This window comes from Macadamia integrifolia, chromosome 2 (genome assembly GCF_013358625.1).
Source record: "Macadamia integrifolia cultivar HAES 741 chromosome 2, SCU_Mint_v3, whole genome shotgun sequence".
In the NCBI taxonomy this organism is placed as follows: Eukaryota; Viridiplantae; Streptophyta; class Magnoliopsida; order Proteales; family Proteaceae; genus Macadamia; species Macadamia integrifolia.
The window spans coordinates 25,170,212-25,198,106 of record NC_056558.1 but is presented as its reverse complement, the minus strand read 5'-3'; the positions used below and the strand labels follow the sequence as shown (position 1 = coordinate 25,198,106).

At 39.3% G+C, this 27,895-nt stretch overlaps 2 protein-coding genes across 3 annotated transcripts in view; both read left to right on the top strand.

Annotated features, from left to right (window-relative positions):
- Nucleotides 1-1,704: 1,704 nt before the first annotated feature.
- Nucleotides 1,705-4,547, top strand: LOC122090815 (CASP-like protein 2B1). The gene is made up of 4 exons (XM_042660541.1): nucleotides 1,705-1,985; nucleotides 2,265-2,629; nucleotides 3,573-3,705; nucleotides 4,080-4,547. The coding sequence occupies exons 2-4, from the start codon at nucleotides 2,391-2,393 to the stop codon at nucleotides 4,317-4,319; spliced, it is 612 nt and encodes a 203-aa protein (XP_042516475.1). The 5' UTR covers nucleotides 1,705-1,985; nucleotides 2,265-2,390; the 3' UTR covers nucleotides 4,320-4,547.
- A 3,209-nt stretch (nucleotides 4,548-7,756) lies between these two features.
- Nucleotides 7,757-27,895, top strand: part of LOC122089122 (protein NAR1) — a 35,735-nt gene continuing 15,596 nt past the window's right edge. Inside the window, exons 1-5 of one of the 2 annotated variants that reach the window (XM_042658615.1) lie at nucleotides 7,757-7,991; nucleotides 8,186-8,322; nucleotides 8,811-8,893; nucleotides 19,754-19,907; nucleotides 20,057-20,243. In XM_042658615.1, coding sequence (XP_042514549.1) covers nucleotides 8,191-8,322; nucleotides 8,811-8,893; nucleotides 19,754-19,907; nucleotides 20,057-20,243 — 556 coding nt within the window. In that variant the 5' untranslated portion in view covers nucleotides 7,757-7,991; nucleotides 8,186-8,190. Of the gene's footprint in view, nucleotides 7,992-8,137; nucleotides 8,323-8,810; nucleotides 8,894-19,753; nucleotides 19,908-20,056; nucleotides 20,244-27,895 lie in introns of both variants that reach the window. The other variant, XM_042658608.1, reaches the window with a different exon arrangement.

Below are 27,895 nucleotides of genomic sequence, written 5' to 3'. Positions count from 1 at the left end.
GTACAGTGGAGTGAGGCCCATTGAGGAGAGTAGAGGTGTCAACTAGTTAGACTTAATTGGCCTCCACCAATTTAAGGTCACGCACCATTTCGATCAGGCTAGATAATCAGGCCTCATAGATTAAGGGCATATACATGGTTCTATTCATTCAGTCTGTTTGTAGTCCATAATTGAGCAAATTGACTAATTGGTGGATCATAAATGGTCTATGATTGGGCTCAGTAGGTTTATATGATTGATTATCAGTCAATCACATTCGATCGTTTGGCCACCACCTAACATCGGGATCGTCTGATTATTAATAAGTCCAATTAGTCAAAACTTGAACCCAACACGTTCAATAAATGATTAGGTCGATATCAAATTATTGAAGAGTTAGGACAAACACAGTGCCGGTGGAATAAAATAAAATTGTTGAAATCGTTGAACGGACGTTTGGACTTTGGATAATGAAGACGAGAGACCATAAGTAAAGCTGACAATAGAAAGTAGCAATGCCCACTTCAATTATTAATTTTCTTTTCGGTGGTCCAGTTTTTAATTTTTGGATGACACTGGCAGTTTAAGATCCAGCACTAGAGTCATCTTTAACACTTAATTATGACTTATGAGAGTGAAGATGGGGATTCTCTGTTGCGCAATCTCTCGTATAGTGCATATTCAAAGGATTGAGAGCATTTTAGATTGCGCATCAATGCCTTAGGTTACATGATTGAAGGTTCCCAATCCTTAGATCTATGTTATACAATATAACGTAATATAGAGAAGCCCAATCCCATGAGATTGATCAATTTTTGGTATGAGAAAATTGAATTAAGAGTGAATTTAACTCGACTTGTATTTGGTTTTGAAAATTGAAATTTCATTTGACTCAATTTTGATTTTAGTCTAAAAACATTTGATTTGAATGAAATGAGCTGAACTGAATGAAATATAACTCGTATAAATTGAACTCCAAACTGAACCCTAACCGTATTAAATGAAAAATATACAAGTTATAAGATTTCAAGTCTCTTCGTCACTCCAGCCTCCATCTTCGACTCGGTTGGATTCTCATTTTTTTTTTTTTTTTGGCAATTTTGGACTATAGTTGGTTTCCCTTTTTATGCCTTGCTTCTTCAGGAGTAGTAAGAAACATTCCCAAGTCTAGAATGAATCGAAAAGGTGAACCAAATAAACTAAACTGAATTACTGAAATTATATACAAACTAAATTATAAAATTTGAATGAGAATCAAATCAATTTGACTCGGACTTGGTTTGAGGTTAAGAATATTCAATTTCAATTTGACATTATATATTGAATCAAATCGAAAAATCAAAACTGAAACAATTGACACCCTTAACTTGAATCATTGTACATAAGATGAAACCATAAATTTAAATTATAATTCAAAATTGAACCGAAAATCAGTATTTTTCAAAATATCGTCTTGGATTCAATTTCTTTAGCTACAGCAGGAATTGCTACATAGCTACAACCCTAGCAACAGTAAATTCGTTCATCAAAGGCTACTGGTTATCCATACAAATAGACGAAGCTACAAATGGTGGAGGAGAAGTTTTGTCATCTTCTTTATAGTCAGTCATCCCCACAACAATGTGAACACTGAGAACTCAAGCATTAAACCTACCACCAATGGGACCCTCACCCTCAAGGTCTCTTCCACCCACTAACCATAGAATTAACACTCCACTTTACTCATTTCTTCATCCTTTCTCTCCCTCTCCCTCTCCCACCTATCACCCAAACTCTTTTTTTCTTTAGAAAAATGGAGAAAGGACACGTCTTGGGCCTCTTGGCTATTGCTATTTGCTTGTATCCTCTTCTTGAGGTGATCTCAGCGACACCTATCAAAGCATATCCCAGAAAGCTCCATAGAGTAGAAATGGGGTCATCATAAATTCCACCAGGCCTTCCATCAGTGAGAATTTAAGGCTCATCTCTCTCTTAACTTTCTTGGGCCTCAGTCTCTCAGAAGTCAGGTCAGTCTGAAATCTTGACAATTCCCAAGAAACTCTCTTCTGAAAAAACGAAATTTCTAGCTATTTCGGGACTTTAGATGCTTTGCCAGGATCCTGGGTTCTGTTCTTAAATGCAGACCCACATGCCTGGATTCTGAAGTTTCCTCATGAATGGCTTTAAATTTGTAGGGTAAGGGTATGGTAGGGTAAGGCAGAGAAAGGCTGTCCCTCACTCATTCCAACATTGTTGCCCTAGTCAAGTAAGTGGGTTACAGTGTGTTTTTTTTTTCTTTTGGGCAGGTGTTGCAGACAAGAAACGCAATCAGAGTTTTGTTTTTACAAATAGTGTGTATTTGTGGTTTGAGGTTTTTTTCATTTCTGGGCTTTTGCTTTGGAGCTTTCTCTGGTGATTATTGTTGGGGGAAGATGAGTAGCAGTGGAAGCATGGGCATAGGTGTTGGAGTAAGCCCAGGAAATGTGATAGTCTACCATGGGAGCAATTTGAAGGGGGTTGATCGGAGAGTGAGGGTTGCAGAGTTAGTCTTGAGGTGTATCATTTGTGGACTAGGAGTTCTTGCAGCAGCTCTTGTGGCTTCAGATACACAGGTCAGGGAGATCTTCTCAATCCAAAAGAAGGCCAAATTCACCGATATGAAAGCCCTTGTGTAAGTTCTCTCTCTCTCAAAGGTTTTCTCGCTTTCTGTTGGCGTTTTTAATCTGCTACTTGCTCTTCATTGGAAGAATCGAGGTCACCTCAGTAATGGCTATTTTGTCCTGATTCAGTAATGGCTACTTTGTCTCTTCCCTCAAAGCTGCTTTCTTTCCTGGCAAGGCCACTTTTGGTTCCAATTCTAATGCTCAGATTTGCAGTTTCTTTAGGCGACATAATTCTGTAAATAAGTGTTTCTCAATATTAAGCCTTCTCATTGGAAATCTGCTTACAGATTCACCTAAAAGGAGACATGCATGCGCAATGATATCCAAATTTGTCTCTAGAAGAACATAAACAGCATATGACCATATATAGTTCCGGTAAATAAGACTAGCATGGAAAATACTCATAGAAGGCACATCTTCTGAAAATGGCTTGTATTGGGGAGGGGAGAAGGGGGGAAAAGTCAAGTTGAACAAAGTTAAGAAAGAGGAGCCCGCACCATTCACAGAATAATGGTAACAATCGATGAGCTCAGACTATTGACAGAATAATGCAAAACAATGCAGAGAGAGAGAGATCCATTCCCTGCAAAGATCAACCCCATACCAGCTGGTTGTTGCTTTTCCTGAACCCTGAAATCGAAAGGGTAGGTGTGAGAGACAGAAAGAAACCCATACCCTGCAATATCAACCCCATTCCATTACCAACTAGGTTGTTTCTTTCCTTGAACCCTGAAATCAAAATGAAAGGTATGAGAATTGACACCCAGACTTGGAGCCAAACATGTATACCCAACCAGTGAATTATAATTCTGACCCAGAATTCAGAATATGAATCGGATTCAAACATGCACTTTGTCTTGTTTCTGCTCATCCATTAATAAGAAAGATTTGATTTTTGGTTTGTATGTGTTTGACCCATGGTCATGAACTGATGCAAATGCACTCATGCAGGTTTTTGGTGATAGCTAATGGGATTGCAGCTGCATATTCCTTCATCCAAGGGTTGCGTTGTGCATTGAGTATGATAAGGGGAAATATTCTCTTCAACAGAACCTTAGCTTGGGCTATTTTCTCTGGTGATCAGGTGAAGCACTTTCTTGAACACATATAGTGGCATCTGGATCTCTCCAACCCTCCAGAGCCCCTCCAGCGTGCGTTCGATGTCTGGGAGGGCATTGGAGGTGCATGCAGGTCCCCCAGCTGTCAGATGCGCCCTGGAGGGGCTTTGGGGATTGGAGAGGACCTGAATCTACCCTTGTAGTGTTGTTACCTTAAGGAAGATATCATTATCAGGGGACAGAGGAGAGTAGACACCTCCCAAACCCTCAAGTAGAATCTTTGAAAAACAGCATTCTGAAATTCTGAACATATGATAAGAGTTAGGATACTGATAAATTTATTTGTTATGTATCTGTCCTGAATTATCATAATGTAAGGGTTATGGCCTGTGTGACACAGGTGATGGCTTATGTGACGGTGGCTGCTGTGGCAGCGGCATTACAGTCGGCAGTGATAGGGGAGTTGGGGCAGCCGGAGCTGGAATGGATGAAGACATGCAATATCTACAGGAAGTTCTGCAACCAAGTAGGTGAGGGGATTGTGAGTGCTACTGTGGTCAGTCTTAGTATGGTCACTCTCTCCTGTATTTCAGCCTTCAACCTCTTTCGCTTGTTTGGAGGTTCTTCTAATAAGAAGTAAAGAACAACACTTGTTGTGGAAGTTTGGTAGCTTGGTAGGAGAAATGTAGCCCTTTGCCTCAGTGTTTTGCCTTCACCGTCGCCGGTGGTTTCGGCTCTGACTGACCACACCAATCGTCATGGCGACTGTTGGTGCCTTTCTCTTCCTTTTTTTGTGCATTTGAGGTCTCCTTGATTGTATAATAACATATATTTTGATCATCTCCTAAAAGTTATGCTTTACCATGTAGATAATTGGTGTTAAATTTGAAGCATGCATCTCAAAGAAAACTTGGAGAGCTGATTCGTTTCAGCCCTAATATTTGAATGCAGAGTTGCTTAACATCAAAGTGTTCCATTTTGTTGTATCCCTCCCCTTTTGAGTGCTTCATCAAAATGCATTAGTCTAGCCACTAGATCATTTCATCTGCACTACATCTCTCCTAATAGTCCACCCATAAAAAGATCAGTGCGAAGCCAAGTTAGCTTAAACAAGGAGAATGCCCCACAAGTTGAAATAATCCTACTAAATCTCTTCTTCCAAGTGTAGAAACGCAACCCTAAAACGACGCAGAAGATAATGGAAAAAATAAAATAAACAATGCACACGGATTTTACGAGGTTCGGCACTGTTGCCTATGTCCCCCGTGAGATGAGATTCTGCTCATTATCAATGGAGAATAGGGTTATAACGCTCGTTCTCACACCTCTCAATATTGTTTGCATTATAGAGAAAGAAACACTCGCTACAAATGTATAGCGAAAAAACCCTAATCCTGAAAGTACACAATTGCCCTCAAATAAAAAATTCGAACGGGGTTGCGCCCCCCTACACCCCTTGTTATGCAAGGAGGCCTCCTACCCCCCTTGCAATCCCCATGGCCCGCTAACCAGCTAGCGGGATTGTCGTCCTGCCTGTCTAGGTGTTGCACTAGTACTTCCTGGATTAAACTGTGACGGAATACAAGACATCGTACACCAACACCAAGTTCCATGTATATATCTGTAAACACTACTTAAGTTCCTCTCATAAAGCTTCAAAAAATGGTAAGAGCACTAAAGATGTCACACACCTCCAATATACGTCAACTAAATCATTGATAAGAAAAGGGTTAGAAATGAATTTGAGGAAAAGGGTGTCCATTATTGTTAATTTAATAATGTTGTCCCCATCTCGTCACTGCTCAAGTCGGCTGATTGTGGTTTGAGTTGGCATGTTTCATTATTATTCATTGGTCCTGCGGAATCGTTGCTTGTTGATGGAGGTTTTGACATGGGGCTATGGTCACTATTATGGAACACCTTTTTTTCTGACTTTTTGTTTTCGGAAGCGAGGGATGTGCTTTATGAGTGAACCTATACAAGCTTATTAGTAGTTTTTAGTTTTTATTTTTTTATGCTTATTAATGATCAGGGTTCCTATCTATGTATATATATTTGGTGACAAATAATCAAAAGTAATAAACTCTTAACCCGATACACATCATCCAATTGGACTAAAGCATGATAACATCCAACTTTTAGGTTTACATTCTTCCTATTTTAGAAAAAAAAATAGTAATAAATCACAAAATTTTCCTTGGAAAAATTTTCAACTATGGTTGAATCTCAAATTTTATCACAAATATTTTTTATGGAATAGTTTCCATTGCTACTGTGAGATCAATGTTATAATAGATCATCTTGCAAATCGGAGTGTTACTCTGGGAGTAAATTTGTACTCTTTTGTCAATTGCAATTGACTTAGAATGGAATGGCAACAACTTAGCCTTATCCCAGTTAAAGAGGTCAACTACATGGATCTATTCAAAGCAACAAAATAAATGTAAAGGTAAAAAGAAAAGGGTACACAAAAACAAAAATAATAATAATAAATAAAAAAAAAATTTAATAGATTCTTTCTCTCCAAAAGGGTCTCTCTAAGGCCATATAAAGGATTAGGCCTAAACCATATATGTCTTTCCTTGTTATTTTTCCTATAGTTAGTTTTGGCCTACCCCTTGCTCTTTTAGATTTTTCTATTTGAATCAGGTCAGTCCTCCTTTCTGTAACATTATTAGGTCTCTATTGGACATGGCCATATCATATAAAAAGACTTTCTTGAAGCTAGTCATGAATAGGGGAACTCCCAAATCCACTCTAATATGATAATCCTTACTATATATATATCCTTCCTTACTTCATTGCTTACAATGAAAAGCAAATGCAATAGAACCCGCTAAATATGACATTGTTTATATTATGTGGAAGTGTTTCTAGTGTGGTAGCATATATCCACTCAGAGCCCTTTTGGTATATTTAAAGGAGAGAAGGAAGGACATTACTCAGGGGGAGGAGAGAGATAGGCACAGGGCATGGGGCATAGGAATCAGGATATGCACCTAGACAAAGAACATTATCCCTTACATTATATGTCATTTCTTCTAAAGAAAAATTGTCATTTTCGTAATACTTTCTCGCTTATGCATCATTTCATTGGACTAAAATCCTTTGCGGTTAGTAGTAAGGATCCAATGGTTGGGAGGGCCCTGACATGCACCCCAGCCGTCCAATGCTCACTGCTACACATTGCCTCCCTGCAGAGGATTTTTTTTTTTTTTTTTTTTTTTTTTTCTCAGTCTTTCAAGCTTTATTTTCCCTAATCATATAAATGGTGTTGGTGATTTGGATTATGGAGATTTCATATTTAAATTGAAGATAAATTTTCACTTATCAATATAGTTTAGAACTAATTAGATAAACCGAATGGATCTGATTTTGGCCCTTAAAGACTGAAATTGATTAGGAAACAGATCAATTAACCATAATCTACAACCTTAGTTGAAATTAGAAAAATTCCATCAGAATTATGGCTGCATTTGGTAGACAAGAGAAGAAATGAAAATAATAAAGAATCTAGAAAATAGAAGAAAAAAAAAAGAAGAATAGAGATAAAATGAAATGAAAAAGAAACGAAATAGTGAGAAAAAAAAATTATATGCTTGGCTATCATTAGAAGAGAAGAAAAGTTTTTATATTTTTTCATGTTTTCTTGTGTTTTTTACAAGATTTTTTGTTTTGAGCAAAAGAAAACACAATTCTTGAGAGAAATTTTGAAATTCAAAAACTAAATCTCTCTAGAAATTCTTAAACTAAGAAATTGTACTTATTTCTTTTCTTATAGTTAAGGACATATCAAACAGAATAAGAATTTCTTAAACCAAAAAAATAACATAATTTTTGTAATTTTTTCTTCTACTGATTATCAAACGCGGCTCTACCAAAAAATCAAAATCAAAATCAAAATCAAACGCAGCCTAAAAGTTTCATTCTCCCATACTCCCAGCGGTGACGGGCGTTTTTGTGGCTGTGAATGTAATGTGACGAATTAACTCAGCTTTGGTTTGACTCTTGTGGTCGACACGTGCCTGCGGTGCTGACGGTGCAAGTTAGAAAGAAAGACCCAAAGAAATGGAAAGGAATTTTAGAATAAGAAAATTTCACCTTCCCAGAATCCCGGAAGAAACCCCATCAGTAGCCTTCCAGGCCTCCATCTCGTGTATTCTCCGAAGTTTTCGCTTACACCAATTCCATTTAACAAATCCAAATCCCTCTCTCTCTCTCTTTCTCTCTCCTTCCTCTGGTCGGAAAGGATTCAGGAAATACTGTACAAGAGACTGACGGAGCTGGCACGAAACTTGACCCTATCTATCTAGTATCTAATCCTCCTTTGCTTTTCTTCTGTTCTTGATCTTTTGAGAAACCCTAATTCTTCTCCAATCAACCGTCTTTTTTATTTATTCTGGTTCTAGTTCTGATTGATCGTTTTTTTTTCTTTTTTGTTTCCTTTTCTATTTCTAGAAATTTTGTTTTATTTTTTAATATTTTTTTTCCCATTTATTTGGAAAGAGATAATGTCGGAGAAATTTTCAGCCACTCTAAGGATTGGCGATCTCAATGACTACATCGCACCGTCTCAAGGTTGCATTGTTTCTCTTAAGGGTCTTAAGGCAACCACGACCACGACGAAGCAGGATAAAACAGAGGTATAACAATTCTAATTACGTTATGATTATTTATGTTCTGGAAAATTTCAGGGAGGAATTAGTGTGATAGGACATTGATTTTTTCATGTTTGTTGTTTCTGTTTCTCCAATATAATTTTTTTTAAGGTATTTTTGGGTTAATTCAGAAAACTGACTTTGTAACTATGTACAGAGTTCAGAAAATTGTTGAGGTTCTGCTATCTGTTATTATTATGCACTAAAATTTTGGGGGATTACTGGTGTCTTCTTAAGAAATTTATTATGAACACAATCAATTGGTTGATGGGAAAGGTTCTTGCTGATACAACTCTCAAGGATTTGCCATTTGTTTTAAATATAATAGTGGCATTCACATATTTTCTGTTTGTTAAAAACTTTTGCTCTGTGCCGAAATGATTGGGAAGGAAATAAATCCTGTAAATCCATCATATACCTCTGTAATCATTGTTAAATTTCTTTGATTGTTTGGCTATAATCTTGTTTTACAGAACCAAGAGAAGGCTGCTCTCCCAATCAAACCATCACAAGCAGAACCAGTTAAAATTTCATTGAAGGATTGCTTAGCCTGCAGGTAAATGATTCCATAAATATTTATTTTTCCTCCTTTTTAGTGGCATATGACTGTTGTTTTCTGTAGTATAATTGAGAAAATTGGAATCAAACACAATATACAAAATTATAGTTATTACTTCTTAGTGCATGATATTGAACAAATCATGTATCCTAAGAATTAAAACTTACTCCAACTGAGCTGGTTAAATAAATCTATCAAAACTTTTTGAAATACAAAGTTGGGAAAAATTTCTACATTTTTTTTATATATATTTTTTTATTTGGTGACAAAAACTTAAAATTATTTTATTAATAAAAATGTCATCCATTTTATGGTGATCATAATCATGTCAGAGATGGTGCAAGATGTATCAGTTGTACACACAATATGGGAATTGTTAAGATGTAATGCAGGGGTATTATTGTCCAGGCCTGTGGTACTCTATTGTGTCGAGTTGTTATTGACCACAATAAGGGGAGTGTCCCTATCATAGAATGTTTGTCTCTTTTTAGTTTCCTTGTTTCTCTGTAATTAATCTTTGTTTTGTACACTCTTAGGAGGAGGACTCCTACTAAGAGTTTATTATTTGATATTATAACTAAAGTTTAAGTACCATGATATAGTCATACTGAATCTATTGTGGTTCAGTTGATTTCTGTCTTCTTCTTCCGTTTACTCTCTCCCTCTCATCCACAAACTTTTTCTTTTATCATATATGGGGATGATGAATCTGGGCTTATAGAGGTGAAATGTTATCTACGTTAGCATTGTCAGATGAAAGACATGGGTGCCTTCAAATATTTCTTTGGTCTTGAAGTGCTTCAAAGCAAGGAAGGGATTAGTTTGTTATAGAGAAAATATATGTTAGACGTCTTGTTTGATATTGGTATGCTTGCTTCTAAACCAGTTGATACTCCTATAGATCCACACTAGAAGTTTGGGACAAATGATGGTGAGATATTTGATGACACCAGTACGAGATATTAGTAGGTAAACTCATTTACTTTATTGTCTAGACTTGACACATCTTTTCTATTGGAGTTATTGGTCATTTTATGGCTTCACCTAAGAAGATTCACTGGAAGGCAGTGTAGATTGATAGAGAGAGAGAGAGAGAGAGAGAGAGAGAGAGAGAGAGAGAGAGAGAGAGAGAGAGAGAGAGAGAGAGAGAGACCTGTGATTGTGGAGCAAAGGGAGTCCCAATCGATTATATTGGGGCTGCCCTCCTTCATTCATTAAATAGAATAGCTATTTACAAATCCTACTAGGAATAGGAAAGATAGCTATTACAAGTCCTATTAGGAATAGAAAAGAACAAAATGGAACAAATTATGAAACTAATACTAATTGCTAACTTTTAATTACATTCAGTTCTAATAGGACTAGGAAAACCCATAGTCCTAATAGGACTAGGAAAACCCAAGGGACTCCTCCTTTCTCTCGATAGACTTCTGGCACTCCCCCTCAAGTTGGAGTATACATATAGCAAAAGAAAGCTCTAGCTTGGACCAACAAACACTCTAATGAGCACGGAGAGAACTCCAATCAACCATCATAAAGCCATCAATAACTCCAAAAGCAACGAAAGCCCTTCCAAAGAAGGCACTCCAATAGCAATGAAAGCCCTTCCCAAAGAAGGCAGTCCAATAGCAGCGGAAGTCCTTCCCAAAGAAAGCACTCCAACAAAAGTGTAGCATACAACAGCTACATTAGAAGACCTTCCCAAAGAAAGCACTCCAACAAAAGTGTAGCACCCAACGACTACATCAAAATACTTTCCCAAAGAAGGCACTCCAATAGAAACTGTAGGTCCCAATAGCTACAACAAAAGCACTCACGAGCCTCAAATAGAGATCTCCCCAAATAGACATCTCACAGAAAATTCCACAGATAAATAGGCAACATCAGGTCATTGGGGACCAAACAACATTGGGTTGTTGAATATACCGAACAACATCAGGTTGCTAAATATACCAAAAAACATCAGGTCATCGAATATAACCATCTTAAAAAAGATAAATTGTTGAGGATGCACACGAATAGATAAGAATTCCAACTGATGACTTGAGCAGATAATAATGACAATCTCTAATAAATAGCTAATGATCTCCAAACTGAACAGATAAAAATTCTCTAATCTCCCTCTCACATGTAGCATTACACATTGACAAATAATTTCCAACAACCACCATCACAAAGGAGGGAATTGATAGACCTATACATCTTTATTCTTCAGAAACCAACCAATTAACACTCGAACAGAAAGGGATATCAAATTCAGACACCAACAATTGCCCCTTTTCTTTAACAAGCAAATCAGAGCCGATAGCTCAAAACCAGAGGCGGTGACCAACCCTAGTAGCAACAAGTCGATTCTTCAGTAACAATTGATTTAGGACAAATTCAAAAGTAGAAAACACGAACAAAATCAGGTATGTTTTGCATCAAATCTTCATTGAAACCCTAATTCTTCTTCTTTTTCGAAGAACTTGAGCTTCACTAGTAGCATGATACCTTTGAATGACTCTCAAACCAGCAATTTGTTAAGCTCTGAGCCTCTGATACCATGTAAAGAGAAGAGAAGTAAAAGAGAGGGAAAGAGACCTGCGATTGTGGAGCAAAGGGAGTCTCAATCGATTATATTGGGGCTTCTCTCCTTCATTTATTAAATAGAATAACTATTACAAGTCCTACTAGGAATAGGAAAGAACAAAATAGAACACATTAGGAAACTAATTCTAATTGCTAACTACTATTTATATTAAGCCCTAATAGGACTAGGACAGTCTTAATAGGATTAGGAAAACCCATAGTTATAGGACTAGGAAAACCCAAACCCACAATCGTAATAGGACTAGGAAAACCTAAGGGACGTTAGACTCCTCCTTTCTCTCGATAGACTTCTAACAGGAAGCATGCCAGATCTTAAGGTATTTGAAGGGGGCTCGTTTATCGAACTCATCAACATATTGGTTTGGTTGGGCATTCTGATGCGTACTTGGTTGGTGTTGATGATGCAGTACCGAAGGCACCAAGAGTCTACATAAGAAGGACCAAAAGGGTCGACCCAAGTGGCTGACTGGGTCGACTAGATCTAGCCTAAGATAACCCACAGTTTGGGCTAGTGATGGGGGATATTAGATCTTATTTAGTTCTAATTTTAGTCATATAATTAGTTTCTAATTCATGTCTTAAGTAATTTCTAATTTCAGTTTATATCTAGTTTCCTTTTTACAATCTCAGTTTTAGTAACTACATGTAACTAGTTTTTAGTAACTCAGATTTAGTAATTTCTGAGTTGCTATTCTTTGTAAACCCTTATAAATAAAGAGGAGGCACACTAAAGCCCACGATTTATGTTTAACAAAAAAAAGACTCTTGTTTGCTGCTGCCGCTGGTTTCCATGGCTGCTTCTTGTGTTTGATCCAGTCGACACTCTGTGGCGAGAAGTCCGAGTGGATCTTCATATTTTCTAGTTTTCTTATTGTTCTAAGCTCATTCAGCCAGCCAGGTAAGTGCTCTAATCTGTCTGCAGAACTTTTGGGTTAAGTTCTCTATTTTCTCTACTGTCGGCCTATTCTGTTTTGGGAGTTCTGGCCACCTGATGGCCCTAGGATTTTGATCGAGTGTTAGGCTGAACCAGAAGGGGACTCGATCCCAATTTGTTGCTGATCAGTCCATGGATTTGTTTGTTATAGATTTCTCTTCTGTGCTGGCCGATAGTGCTTCCTGCCCAGAAATTGTTGTCTAATCTGTGATGCCTGTTGAAGTTGAGTGCTGCCTTTATTTCCCAATGGATTGGACATTCTAATTAGTAATTAGATTTGATTACTTGTTCCTTAATAATCTGCTATTGGAGTTCCTGAAGTTATTAGGATCAATTGCCAGATTTCAGTGCCTGCTGTCCAGAATCGATTTCTGATTTGGTTTATCTATTCCTGTGATGTTTTGATTCTGATGTACTTATTCAATCTCTATTTCTGTTGCTGGATAGTCTATTTGTTGGTGCAAACTCTGTTTTCCGAAATTCCAGATTCTGAATCTGACAATTCTGGTTTTTCAAGAACTGTTGACTGATTAGTTTTGGACTGTTGTTGCTGTCTACTATTGGGTGGTTATTGGTTGTTCTTTGGTCTAACTTTCCTGCAGTTTTGGGTCTAGTTTGGCTTGTCAAATCTAGTCCTACATTAGTTGCTGGTGATACGAGATATACCACACTTTACTGCATGTTTATTAGTGGAAATCTTGTCATGTGGAGAAGCAAGAAGCAAACAACCATGGCTAGATCTAGAGCTGAGACTAACTATAGGGCTATAGCTCATACTACAATCAAGTTGATGTGGCTGAAGTCACTTCTTCATGAGTTGGGGTTTTCGGTTACTAAACCTATGAAGATGTTTAATGATAATCAAGATGGTATCTATATTTCCAGTAACCTAGTGTTTCATGAAATGACCAAACACGCTGAAGTTGACTGGCACTTTGTGAGAGTTATGAGAAAGTTGATCGATTCTCCGTTTGTTTCATTTGCAGATCAGCTGGGTGGTATGTTTAGTAAGCCTTTGTTTAGTCCTGCTTTCCGGAAGGATTGTTTCAAGTTGAGCATGAGGGATTTATATGCTCCAGCTTGAGGGGGAGTGTTAAGATGTACAGCTGGTTATTGTCCAGGCCTGCGGTAGTCTATTGTGTTGAGTTGTTGTTGGCCACAATAGGGAGTGTCCATATCGTGCTATGTTTATGTCTTTTTTTAGTTTCCTTGTTTTTCTATAATTAGTCTTTGTCTTGTACACTCTTAGTAGGACCCCTACTAAGAATCTATCTTTTGATATCATAAATAAAGTGGAAGTACCATGATAGAGTCATACCGAATTTATCGTGGTTCAGTTATATTCTCTCTTCTTCTATCGACTCTCTCTCTCTCTCTCTCTTCCTCGTCTTCTCTCCTTCTCATATACAAGCATTGTGTGGACCGGATATTGATTTTTCTTTTGTTATAGGAATATTATAGGATAAAGGTCAACCAAATGAACGATCAAGTTGCACTATTGCAACATGTTGGTCACAAGTTTGAAACTTGGAAACAGCCTCTCTTGCAAAACAAGGGGTAAGGTTATGTACATTTGCCCCACCCAGACCCTACAATAGCAGGAGCCCCGTTCACTGGGTTGTTATTTTTTAAAGGTCAGTCAAAAGCATTATAATGATATTAGTGCGGGGTAACCATCTTCCAAGGGGGTCAGGAGGTGGAGGTGGAGGTGCAGGATATGAGACTGATATAGGATAAGGGGTAAATGGAGGAGGTGCTGGTAGGGCATCTGCAAATTCATCCTTATAGTCACTAAGATCCATAAGTGCAGCAGTGGATGTCCATGCTGGGGGTAATCTACTGCGAGCACGTCCTCTGGCTGCGCATGTTCTTTTAGGAAGAGCACGTTGGTGTCATTGAAGTTCTTTCAATTCTTCAGTGGGAAAAGTCCTTGAAGAAGAGACAACAGGTGGTGCAGGAGAGGCATACATAGCAAAAGGATCCTGTGGAACAAAGCTGGGAACTGTTACTGGAAGTGATTGCTGTGGCCGATGAGAAGAGGCAAAAGAGGGAGCACGTGGTTGTTGTTGCATTTGATGAAGCTGAGCTTCAAGGTACCGGAGATGCTTTTCTTTTTGGCCAATAAGAGCAAAAGCTGTAGTGGTATCAGCAACACTAGAAGTGATTCCAGCAAGTTCAATGTGGACTTGATCAATTTCTCTTTGGAGAGATTGGAGAAGATGATCATGATGGGACAAAGTGCCATGAGTTTCTTGGGTCTGAGCCAATATACGCTCAAGGTACTGGTTCTGGATAGTAGCATTTTCTGCCTGCCAATTCAAAGCTGCTTCAGCAGGAGAAATAGGTTCAGAACGTCATGTGGCTTGAACTGATGGTTTGACTTTCCAGATTTGTCGGATACCATGAACATCTGGATCAGAATCATGGAGTTCGGGAAAAGGTTTAAGGGGAGAGGAAGAGGAAGAGCCTGGAGTGTACATACAACAGGAAGGAATGAGTGGAGGAGGCATGTCTGGTGTTGGAAGGGGTTTACAAGAAGACAGGGTGGAAGAAATCTTGGGATTACCATACTTGACAAAGAAAGGATACTTTGATTCAGTGCTGAGGGGTCCAACTGAAGGATCTCCTGCTTTATATCGTTCTTGGAGCTGATGTTGAGTAGACTTTCGTCTATTGGAACGACGAAGAGGAGGAAAGTCATCTTCAGAGTCTTGTAGACAATCATCACAGTCACAAAGGTCAAAGTATTTATGACCAGTAACTGGATCTTTAAAAAAATAAATTGGATCACCCTTAGAATCAAAAGATTTGATAGGGATTTGTTCTTGGATCATACCAAAAGAAGTTGGAAAGGGAGAAGGACGGGGCCGAGGAGCAGGAAAACTGATTTCTACCTCACCATTGGAATGAGTAATATATTCAGGATCAGTAGACTGAACTGGTTCAGGAGGGGCTTGTGGTTGAGAGGCTGAGACGTGTTGTTCATAGGCTGTAACCCAAGAAGAGGGAAGGAGACGAAGAAGTTTGTCTCTGGATATTTGTCGTGGAACATAGGTACAACTAGGGACTTGGTTAGAGTCCATTGTTATAAACAACGCATCGTCAGAATGGCCTGTGAGAAGATCAAATGCATGATTTTGCAAGCGATAAGCCATCTGATAGTGCAAGGTGGCAGCCTTTGTAATAGCATTCTGGGGACACCAGTAATATGGATTTGAAATTTCAAAGCAGTGGAAAGAAGAGGGTTAGACAGTGGAATATTAAAATTAGGATACAACGTTAAAAACACTGTTCCGGCATTCAATGTAGTATGGACAGTGGCAATCACGGCATGTTGATATCGTAAAAACCGACTATCAAGCAGAGCGACTCTAGAAACCACGGGGAGTCCTTTTCTACCATGGAAAGAGAGAGCAAACTTGATGGCTCCGAGGTGGAGATGAGTATAACCTTGTTGGATCCATTGAGGGATGAGATCCGAAGGTATCTCAAGAGTAAAAAGCTGCTCTTTATCAGTAGTAGGGACTTGTAGTTGATCAAAACGAGAGGCCTGTACCAATTCTTTCAAAGGAGTCTTCTTAGGTTTAAGAAGAGTAGTCCATTTAGACGGGGTAGGTGTTTTTGGAAAAACCGTGTAGGGATTAAGGAGGGGAGTAGGGGTAGCAAGGATGACTTGATCATCAGGGACATAAGATAGCTCATAAAGATAATCTAAAGAGGAAGAAGAAGAACGGGAAGAAGTAGAATGACGGGGAGAGGAAAACAAAGAAGAAGGTGAAGCCATTAATCAAAAGAGGTTTTAGGTGGATGGCAAAATCTAGATCTGAACCAACACCACTTATTGGAGAAACTGGAGTACGTAAAGACACAGCTAGTCGAGGCCGATCAAGAACCCCCTGATCATAGTACCTGACTGCAAAGCAACCCGAGCCAAACATAGCACTGAACGGCATCCTTAGCTTGAAAGCCCACAACGCTTAAGGGTCTTTTTCTGTCAGTAGGAACCATAAGCAGGGATTAGTTGCAAAAGGGCGTGGCCTAGACTGTATCTTTTATATATCTAACAATTTAACAACATTCTAATAAAAGATATTTTTAGATATCGGTAGTTGTTTGGTCGTACCCGAACAATAATATTCCAGAGGGAAATGCACCTAAGATCAAATATTTCGAGCCGGCTTCCGTGGAAAATTCAGACTTTCTTTTTGATGCTGCAATCACATAAAAACATAAACTTTGAGGCTCAATAGCTAAATACATAGCAATTGAATCATGAGCCGAGATCATAAAGAGCATACTGGATTTAGTTGATTCGATTGAACTGATCCAGTCCAGGCGCAGTAGATCAAGATTGGGACCTGGTTGAAGCACCCTATGTGTATCGGAGCACGGACAGGTAATGGACAACCGGGCGTACTCCAGATTCTGTCTACTGGTGAGCAACCAAAGTTCTGATTGACAGACAGGGGTATGTGAAACATATATATTGGCTTTGAGAGAGGGTGGTCTACGATCAGCTCGACAGATAGGGGAGGATAGGAAGTCACTCCACCTCTAATGGAGGGAAAGTGGGCTAGGCTCTATTGGGCGGAGGTTTCTCGATACACGCCTCTAACTTAACAAAGTCAAGCAACTGTGATTCTCATTATCTATGCAATTATGATTACGTGATTTGACTTCTCCTTTTCTTCACGACTGGATACAGAAATGGAGAAAGAAAGAGACCGTAGTTAGCTTTTGATCTTAACTTCACACCAACCCAATCTTGATGAACAAAAGCAAGAATTGGGGCCCACGGAGCGGTAAGGAAAGTAGGAAGGCACCGAGATAATAGATAGATATAGGATTTATGATGGAGCAATTACTTAAAAGTACATTTTGTGCAACAGCCCTTCCTATCTGATAGAAAAGGATGCCATGCTCCGAAGCGGGTCTTATACGGGCTCGCAAATCCCAAGTTTGTCTATGAAGAGCTAATCTAATTGTATTAGTGTCTATAATTTCTTTTGCACGCACCTTTTGCAAGAGGATACGAACTGGTCACTATCGAACCACCTTACCCGGTACACACTGTACCAACCACTGATTAGAATGACTACCGATTGCAAGTCATCCAAAGGGATCCACTTTTGGGGGAGGATACTAATAGAGAAAGTGGGGAAGGAGAAGAGAAAGAGATTTTCGTAGGAATTAGTGAGAAAGCCCAGCCCGTGAAGATCTTACCCGTGCTGCACCGGTCCACCCCGCCCCGTGTGAGGGAGAACCCCTGAGAAAGAGCTCTGAGTGAAAGGTCCGCCGGTCGTACGGCCCACCCAGCCCCTGTTCCAAAGATTTGATCCCTAGCCGCCCGGCCGGCACCTTCGATGCACCTCGGTCGCCCCGTTGCCCTTCCAACTTTGATGCGTTCTCTCCCTTTTTTGTTTGGTTGTCGATTCACCAGTTCCAGTTTACAATTAAGAAACTTCTAGTGGCGGTAACCCGGTGTAATGTTGTGGTGAGATCCCCCTCTTATTGGTTAGTGCCTCCCCCATTGCTTTCAATCACCTTCTGTGGCCTTTCAAGTTTGAAGGAGGGATGTGCAATACTTCCAGATGAGGGCAAGCTGGTCTTGCTTCTCCACAACCTGGGTCCTGGCCGAAGATGCAACCTGCCTTTCCAATAGAGAAGGATGAGGCAACATTCATGGGGATCAACATAGTTCTATGCTCCTCCCTTCCCTGAGAGATAGGACTAATGAACTTTTTTTTTCCGTATGCTAGGATCGTTTAGGCGGAAAACCGAGTTGCGTACTGGGTGAAGTTTAGTCCTTCGGACCTTTCAATCTCACTACCTTATTAGTATTAGTCCTTCGGAGGCCACTCGCACACTTTAAGGGCTGTTAAAGGTATTGCACTACGATAGACTCCTGCCGTTGCTAAAGGTAAGATTTGAAAGCCGCTCAAGCAAAAAAAAAAAAGATTCCTAAATGGTCAAAGTAGCAGCTTTCAACTCTTTTCCCGGGTGGATTGATAGGGCTTATACCGCTCCGTGGGCCTCTTAGCAAACTCAAATGCCCTGCGAATGAGCCACTGAATGAACCGACGATGAAAGGGTCAGTCGATCCAACGTTTTCAACCCACCCCTCAGTAAGGGCCTGCCATAAGCAAGCACGAAAGAAAAGAAGGCAACCAGGAGAAGCAGCGAAGAAAGAGCTCGCGCGTAACTAGCAAAACAAAGCACTCAACCATAGGGTAGCAACTAAACTAAAAGAAGATGGTCGTATATAAGGACAGGTCCTGGAATCAGTCAGTCAATAGTGGAAAGGAGAAACTGCTCAGCTTGCCCTGGTCCCTTCTCTTGTAGAGCTTTTTATTCATATATTGGCATGCATGGAAGTGCACCTACTCTCTTCTCTTTTACTTGTTTTCGAAGGAAGTTGAAGACGGTCTTGTCCATTTAGTTAAAGTACCGAACAAAGAACCACCACTGAGGCATTCAATGTTTGCGTGCGTTGTTCCTAAGTTTTTTACCTGACTTCCAGATAAAAGAAAGATAGAAAGGTGTCAGGTTCACTCATGTTCATTGCGAGCAAAAATTCCAGTCCACTCCACAAATGAGAACCCCCTTTTACAGAAGGAGAATGACAAAGAAAGTCGCTTTTCAACCGCCTTTCTAATGGGTCAAGACCTTTTTGAGACATTGCATTCTGCCCCAAGAGAAGAGAATGAAGGAAGACAGCATCCGAGAGGTTGATTTCTCTGCCATTTCTTTCCTAATCCTTAGATGAAACCGGTCACCTGAAAGTCTCTTTCTCAAGGTGGTTTCAAAGCGGGTTTTCCTAGAGCAGGATGGTGCTAGTAGTGAAGATGAGTCCTCGTTGTCAGGTGGTAGGTGACTGCGCTCAGAATTGTTTAGTTTAGATAGAATTGAATCTTCGATCTCTCGAACGTGATATGTTCATTTTTAAAACTTATGAGTAGTACAGCTCTTGGTGAGATTGACTTCTTTTTTTTTTTTGGGGGGGGGGGGGAAGCCTGGAGGACATTGTAATAGAACCTGCAGAACAGAATGTTTACGGCCTCTCTGGTGTCTTCTCCATTCATTTTACTTCCTTAATTACTTACTTCCATATAAATTGCAAATATTTGAAGATAATTTAGTAGTCTTACAGAAATGCATAAACAGATGATATTTAATGATCCAACATTTGGCATTTTTTTTTACAATGCGTAGTATACTTTTTGACCAGTTCATGTGCATTTTGTTTTTCTTTGTCAGTTCCTTACTTTACAAAATAGCTTGTCACCATATTGTAATTTAAGGCTGATAAGTGATCTTCTCCTGTAACACAGTGGCTGCATAACCTCTGCAGAGACAGTAATGCTTGAGAAGCAAAGTTTGGAGGAGTTCCTTTCTAATCTAGAGTCCGGGAAGGCTGTTATTGTCTCTCTTTCTTCACAATCAAGGGCTTCTTTAGCTGCTCAGTTTGGTCTTTCTCCACTCCAGGTAAGATAGTGTGACAGCTTACATCATATTGGTTTCTTTGCTTTCATGGAAAAGGGTACATTAGATATTGTGGACCTTTTACCGTGAGTTCTGCATATTTCTTCGGGGGAAAAATATCTGCAAATAATTTGTTCTTTTCCAATTTGCAGGTTTTCAGGAAACTCACGACCTTCTTCAAGTCATTGGGTGCAAAAGCTGTATTTGATATAAGCTGCAGTAGAGATTTATCACTTATTGAAGCTTGTAATGAATTTGTGACAAGATTCAAACAACATTATTCAACTGATGTTGAAGGACGGAATCTGTCCCTCCCAATGCTTTCTTCAGCATGTCCAGGTATCTATCACCTTCTGCCATTTTGATCAGTTTACCATGCCAATGCTAAGTAGTTGGACCAATTCTTAAAGGGACTGTTTAAATGACACCTCTATATGTGTATTTATAGGTGTATTTAGAACTTGACACATTCTTTTTATAAAAAGGTTTTTTAAAATTAATTTGAAAGTGACTTATCGTTATATCATTCTCAAAAGCTGTTGTCATTGTCATACAAATTTTTCAAATGCATTTGTAAAATGATAGTATTTACCCACTTTGGAAAAAAAGTGGATTATGCAAAAGGGTAAAAAAGTAGGGTTACAAATCATTTGATACCTTAAGGGTTATCAATATGAAAATACCAAACTTAAATTAATTGATTAGATTATGCATGTCGTTAAAGTGAAGGCTATGTTTGATATGAGCTGCAGTGTGGATTTATTAAATCTTGTAATTAATGCATCAATTGTTTCAATTAGCATCATTCAACTGATGGTCAAGAATGATAGAAGTGTTACTCATGCTCAAAGTTCAAGGTATCGGGTTTCGACTAGGTTTCGAGCCTTGGGGAGACCGAAATTTCGGTTGAAATCTGGGAAATTTCGAGGAAACCAGGGAATTTTTCCTTGTTTGGTGGAAATTTAGGTTTCAACCCCCAAATAATGTATTTTTTTGCCTGATTTTTTATGTACATCCTATTTTAAACATTTCTAACTCACATCATTAGTTTCATAAAAAAAAACATAAAGTCACACTTGTGTGGTGAACCAAAGGTTCGGCAATCATTACGCTAAGTTGTTGACTGAAATATGTTGTAGTTAAATGCATTTTTAAAAACAGAAAAAAAAAAGCATTAACATGCAAAAAAAAAATCGGCCACTGTGAATGCGTAGATCCAGTCCTCCTAAGTAACATATAAAAAATTTACATAATTCTACTCTATTTCCAAGTATGTCCTATAAAAAAAATGATTTTTGGGGAAGTTGGGACTTAAATTTTTGGTCCAAGCTTTCTTTCTTATGTAGATGAAGTAAGAACCACCATGAGATTCAACTTTGTTAGGCAAAAAATGGAAATCTCCACTGTTTCCCCAAGTTTCCCACTCCTAGAAGAAAAAACTAAGAAGAAAGGGTCGAATTCTGCTAACGAAGGCTTGGGTTTCTTTTCAAACTAACTTATATAGGACCTGGTTCCACTGAAAGGGTCGAACCAATTGGTTTGGTCGAAATTTCCCATGTTTCGACTAAAACATGGGAAATTTCGTCGAATTTGGTTGAAACATAGTCGAAACCTGTGTCTTTTAAAAGTCACAGGACATATCGTTCCGACCCCTAGGGATACAGTCGAAACTGGCGAAATTTTGTTGGTTTTGACCGAGTTCTTGAACCATGCTCATGCTATATAATGGGAATAATATTTACAACTTCTTAGTGATGCATGCTTAAAAATCATTCAAAATCATAGTTGTCACGTCGACAAGGTGGTCCAAGGCAGTGGCTGAGGGAAAAGACAAGCGACACCAACAAGGCGCCAGGCGACCAGGGTGCCCTTCCAGCAAAGGGCACCTAGGCGACTAACGTCTAGGCAATGCCTTGACTACTATGCTCAAAATATATTCACCAAGTTTGATCTTATCCAAATAACATGGGTTGGCTAGATATATCCTCTTCCATCACTCCACTCTATTGGGAGCCATCACAATGAATTATCAGGATCCCAACTAGAAAGGTTTGATCAAATTTTTGAATGCAGCCGCCAACTTGATGCATCCACCTTCCTCCTTTTCTGGGCTTGGGTTTGGCATTGCAGCTAAGTTTCAATGTGCATCTTAAAATGCAGAGACTTCAGAGATGATTGGTCTAGAAAATGAACCGATCAAGAAAATTTTAAATGGTTAATATGCTATTTGACAAGAATCCATTTCAGGAGGAAATAACTTTAAATTCATTGAAGTCTGAAAATCCAGATTATGGATCTCAGATGTAAGTAGGCCCAATGATAAAATCTATCGTCAAATCTGAGATAAAAGAAGCAATTGCATTGGTAAGGAAAGAAATCAGATCGATGGAAGGGGAGAGAGGAGAGAAGAGATCGGTCTTCTTGGGAGGAAGAAGAGAGAAAATATATGGAAGAAGAGAGGAGAAGAGAAGAAATCAGGTTTGGATACTGATCCCAGATGAACTGCTCGAAAGCACTAAAACTCTCAAAACAAACTCGCATTCTTTATTCAAATCATCTCTGATTGATGAAGGTGTATTACATATATAAAGACCTAAAATTCATAATTTGGCTCATAAAAGAAATCCTAATCACACTCAATAAAGTATAAACTCAAAACATAAAATTATTTAGCTATTAAGTATTTTAATCTAGCTCAAACACTTAACTACTAATACTATCTTTGTCCCCATTTTATGGACTTATAAATTAGGCTCATTACATCAATAAACCCCAAAATAAGAAGCTCAAGGTCCATAGAATCCAACCATGGGCCAGAATCTTATGAGGTCTGGTTGAACCAATTTGACAATTTAACTGTATCAATTTTCCTGATGTTGAGAAACACTCACTTTCTAGTTTTGTAAAATGGGAGAATCAACACCCCTTAATTGACATCCACGATCATTTGCTTTGATGGGGCAATGATCCAACATATCCCATGATCAACAGTCATGCTCTCTTGATTATCATAATGATACCTATCTGATTGGATTTTGATCGTGGGGTTTCACATTTACAATTGGAGTGTTGATCAATTCCTCAGCTTCAATCTTAATCGTGACTTTTGTTGTCCACCTTTTCTACCACCTTTGATCCATCATCTGAAGCTTCTATCATGTTTGACATCTCATCACAGAAGTGATTAGTATCATCAACAATATTTTGACAACCTGTCTTAAGTTCAAGAAGCCTTATTTGGAGATCACAAAATCCCATTTGCAGACTTTCTTGGAGTGTAATGAGGCTTCAAGTTTAGCTCTGATAGCATAACACAATCTAAAAATCTGGAGTGTGGATCTCGGATGCAAGTAGGCCCAATCGTCAAATCTGTTCTCAAATTTGAGATAAAAGAATCAATTGCATTGGTAAGAAAAGAAATCAGATGATAGAAGGGGAGAGAAAAGAGATGAGATTGATCTTCTTGGGAGGAAGAAGAGAAGAGAAGAATTCAGGTTTGAGATACCAATCCTATATGCATTGCTCAATAACACCAAAACTCTTAAAAAAACTCACATTCTTTATTCAAACATCTCTAATCGAGAGGGGTGTATTTTTTTTTTTAATGAATAAAAAATAATTACCAGGTGGGAGAGAACGAACAAAGCATAAACAAATTGCATGGCCTTGCTTATACAAAATTTGGGGCGGTGGGGAGGAGAGGGGAGGGGCCTGCAGAAGGAAAGTGGGAAGAGCTTCAATCAACCACTACACAAAAAGGGGGAAAGGCTTGACTATAACGTGCAACTAGACCCCCAACCACAAAAAAAAAAAAAAAAAAGGCTGTCTAGGAGAAGGCTGAAAATACATAATGGCCCACTGAATCATGAAAAAGGACATGGTCTTAGATATCCTTGCTGAGAGGCAAAATCTTCTTATTGTTGGGAAGGAATCGTCTTGGTAGGGCCGCTTCTTGGGAAGAGAGTTAGTGTCGCGATAGTGCTAAACAAAAAGTGGGGGGAAGAGGGACAATAAGAGGTTGGAGGGGTCTAAAAGGAGAGAGATGGTCATTGATTAGGGGAATAGGAGGGACCAACCCAAGGGCAGAATCCAGGGGCAAAATTGGGAGGGCCAAATGAGATGGGCCAGAGGAACCAGGGAACGTGGAATGGGCCATGCAGCTAATAGGAATGACATTAGAGATTAATGGGCCAAGCAGAGAGGCTAGACCATCAAGGCCAGTAGGGATGAGAGGCGGAGAGGGGATGATGATGGAAGGGGTGACCACCACAGTCTTAGCATAAGGAGGGGCAAGAGAGTGGAGGGAGGATTGAGGGATTTATTCCCACACTTGCAGAGGTGTAACTTACGAAAAGGGAGCAGGCGCTATAGTTGTCATGGCGCCAAGGTGAACCAAGGCGTTGGAGGGTTGTCTAAACGTTTAGGTGAGAAGGCTCCTGCCTTAAGGTGAACAAGGCGGCCAAGTGATATTTTTTATTTTTCCTGTTTTCTAACATTATGTAGTAAGCTACATATACCTTGGATCATAAATTAAGCCACATCAACTCATTAAAAATCAAAATTTAGCCACATCAAGTCATTAAAAATTAAAATTTAGCCACATCAAGTCATTAAAAATCAACACTAAGTCACATTAAGTCATAAAAAATCAACATTTAGAGAAATGCTCTAGTTCTATAATAAGTTTAACTGGTCGAATGATTTTATTTTTACATGAAACTTTTTGTTTTAAGTATAACGTAATACCAACTTTCCAACAAGTCTAAGATTACTTAAATCTGAGTTGTAATGACAAAGTTATGCTCCGGTCAAACTTATTAAAGTATGTGAATGTTGTTAAAATCTCTTGAATGAAAAAACGAAAGATTATTTTACCAGACTTTTGTTTATTAGTAATATTTTAACTTGATAGGATTTATAAAGTTTTCATAATTGAGGAAAACCCTAGCAGTTAAAAGTTGAAAATCACCCTTATAACCAAAATCCAGTTTTTGTTCTTGGACCCGGGGGGTTTGACTTTTTATCCTTTTGGAGTTTGATTTTAAACTATTTTTATTGGATTTAAATACGGGGTATTTTCTTATTTATGAATAATATCTTAAGTAAATGATTTTTGGCATAAATAAGTGCTAAAACACAATGCGACATGCAGTGCAATAAGGCAGCTGTTGCCTAGGCTCTGGGCAGACCACCTAGTCGTCGCCTTGATGATGCCTTGACAACTATGGAAGGCGTAAAGGGAGAAGAAGCCATCAAAGGCGCAGAAGGGGTCAGATGGCGATGTTGACCATAAGATTGATGTGGAGGAGAGGGAACGATTGCAAGGAGAGTCAACTCCTCAGGCGAAGGGGATGGCAACTATTTGACTACAAAAGTGAAGATCAGAGAGGCATTATCGCCTTGTAGAGAGGAGAATTAGTTGAAACCAGTGGTCCTAGCAAGGCTATTGACTGATGGATTGAAGGATGAAGCAAAATTGTGACTTGGAGGCTCGATGACAGAGGTGCTGGCAGAGGACAACAAAAGAGTGGAGAAGTGATGGTGGCAGATGTTGTAGTCTACTCAGGGTCAGCACTAACATCCACAATACTTAAGGCTAGGAATTGATCGAGGCAATCTGTCCCAGGAGTATAAAGGACTAGCGATATGATGGGGTTAATAGGCACATGCCCTGAGGAGAGTTAGAAGCCTAGGCTCGCCGATAGTCATTTTTTCTCACCTGACTACAACGACGACCACAATGGGGGGAGGGAATGATGGTGTGAGAGGTGGCGATGGCGGGGGGAGGAGGGGGATAAAGGGAGGTGATGGAAGCTTGAAGACCAAACTCTAGATTTATAGAACAAGGGGTAGATTGCAGGAAAGGAAGATTTGCAACTGTTAGATCTTAAGGGGGTTGGGGAAGGGATTTTGGAGCAAGGGTTTGATGGTGTTTGGGATAAGCTGCAAGGTTAGCCGGACATTTCCTAGAGGGGTGACCGAACACCTTATAGGAGGTGTAGTGTGGTTGTGACCAGTTGCAATAGACTGTGTGACTGAAAGAGTAGCTTTCATCGACTACAACCAGAATGGAGGATGGCAAGGGAGAATCAACAGAGACCTACATATATTCTGGCAAAGGCTAATATATCTTGCTTCTTTGTCCTCCCATCAGAATAGGGAGGTTTCCCAAGGACTAATCCAACGATACTCAGCCTATCCTTGCACCAAAAATGCAACTCTAAACCAGGCAGAGAGACCCAGAGGGGGATGGAGCTTAAGTCAAGGCTATTGAGTTGGAGGTAGTAATTCCATTGTTTGAGGAGAATTAGCTCTCGACCAACATTCGAAGGGCCACCTTCGAGCATGCGATATGTCTCCTTCATCTGAAAATTTGAACATGAAAAAGCCGATGTCCAAAAGGTATGTCTTTAATCTTCCTTGTATTTTCCATTGTTTGGAATAGAAGATTTAACAATGGGAAAATAAGGGTGGCTGTTGATTAAGTGCCTAACAAGGCCATTTTCCCACTTCCTTGCCTTGTTAACAAGAAGACTAGATTCATGTCAGACTACTTTGGAGGAGTTGATGGTAGTAGGGTGCATGAAGTGCAGAGGGAGTCCATCGCCACAGACAATGTGTATAGTCCGCAAAGGGAGGACTAGGAAAAGCCTCCGTGAGAAGGAGAAGGGCCAATAGAAGGGGAAGGGAGAGATAGTTAGCAAAGGAGATGGGAGGAGAAGGGTTCCTAGATGGTGGTAGCACCACTCAATGCTGGTCGACCATGGGGAGCTAGGGGTAGGCAGAGAGCGTAGTCTGAAGTCTTTATTTTACTCTCTAGATTTCTTTTCCTTGGACATGAAAATTTGATTCCGGCTAATTTGAATTGGAATTGGATTAGAATCCATGCATGCTGCTCCAATGCAATTATAGGGGGTGTATTACAAATATAAGGACCTAAAATTTCTAATTTGGTTCATGAAAGAACTCCTAATCACACTGAAACACTCAAAAAGTAAATAAATTCAAAACTTAATTTTATTTAGCTATTAAGTATTCTAACGTAACTCAAACACTTAACTACTAATCCCGTGTACTAACTTTACCCCCATTTGTGGGCTTATAAATTAGGCCCATTACATCAATAAAACCCCAAAATTAGAAACCCAAGGTCTAACTCAGCTTTGTCCCAACTCTATAGAATCCAACCATTGGCCAAAATGAAGTCTTCTGAAGCCTGATTGATCCAATTGAACAATCTTAACTGCAGATACAGCTGCACTTACCTGGTTGGACCAGCATAACCAGTTGTGGAAGCCAAGGGCCAAGAAGAACCGGTCCAGCCCAGGGTTTTGGTCCAACAAGGGTTGGAAATAAAATTAGTAGTTAGTATTTTATTTCATGCCTTTTATTTTTCAGATTTGTATGTAGGAGTTAGGATTTATTTCCTTTGCATTAGTTTCCTTTTATAGTTTTTTCCTAGTTTAGGCTCGATACTGTGTTAGTAGAGTTTCTAATTTTATGTATTTATTTTCTATATATTGGCTGTAGTCGATGGCCATGGGGAGAATGATTTGAATGATGAATTAATTATCTTGGGTGAACTTTGTGGTTATGCTTGGTAGTGTGAATTTCCTCCCCTCCCTTTGTGTGATTCTTCCCTAAGGCCCCCCATCAACTTGGTATCAAAGCGAAGGATCCCCATCCACTTCCCTTCCATCTCTCTTCTTCCATTCTCATTCCTTGTTCTGGTTCCTACAGGGACTGAGAAATTAAAAAAAAAAAGAAGGATTCTGTCCAGAGAACCAGAATCGATCCCCTTGTCTCACTTCCATCCTCTTTCTCTCCCAAGTTCCTTCCTGTGATCGAACCCCTCTTCAAAGTTCTGTCAGCCAAAAAAAAAAAAAAGAAAAAGAAAAAAAACTCTTTTATCCATCGTCCCAACTGAGACCCCAACCCCATCCCTTCAACCTGTTGGAACCCCCGATCTAAGAAGAACAAAAAAAAAAAAA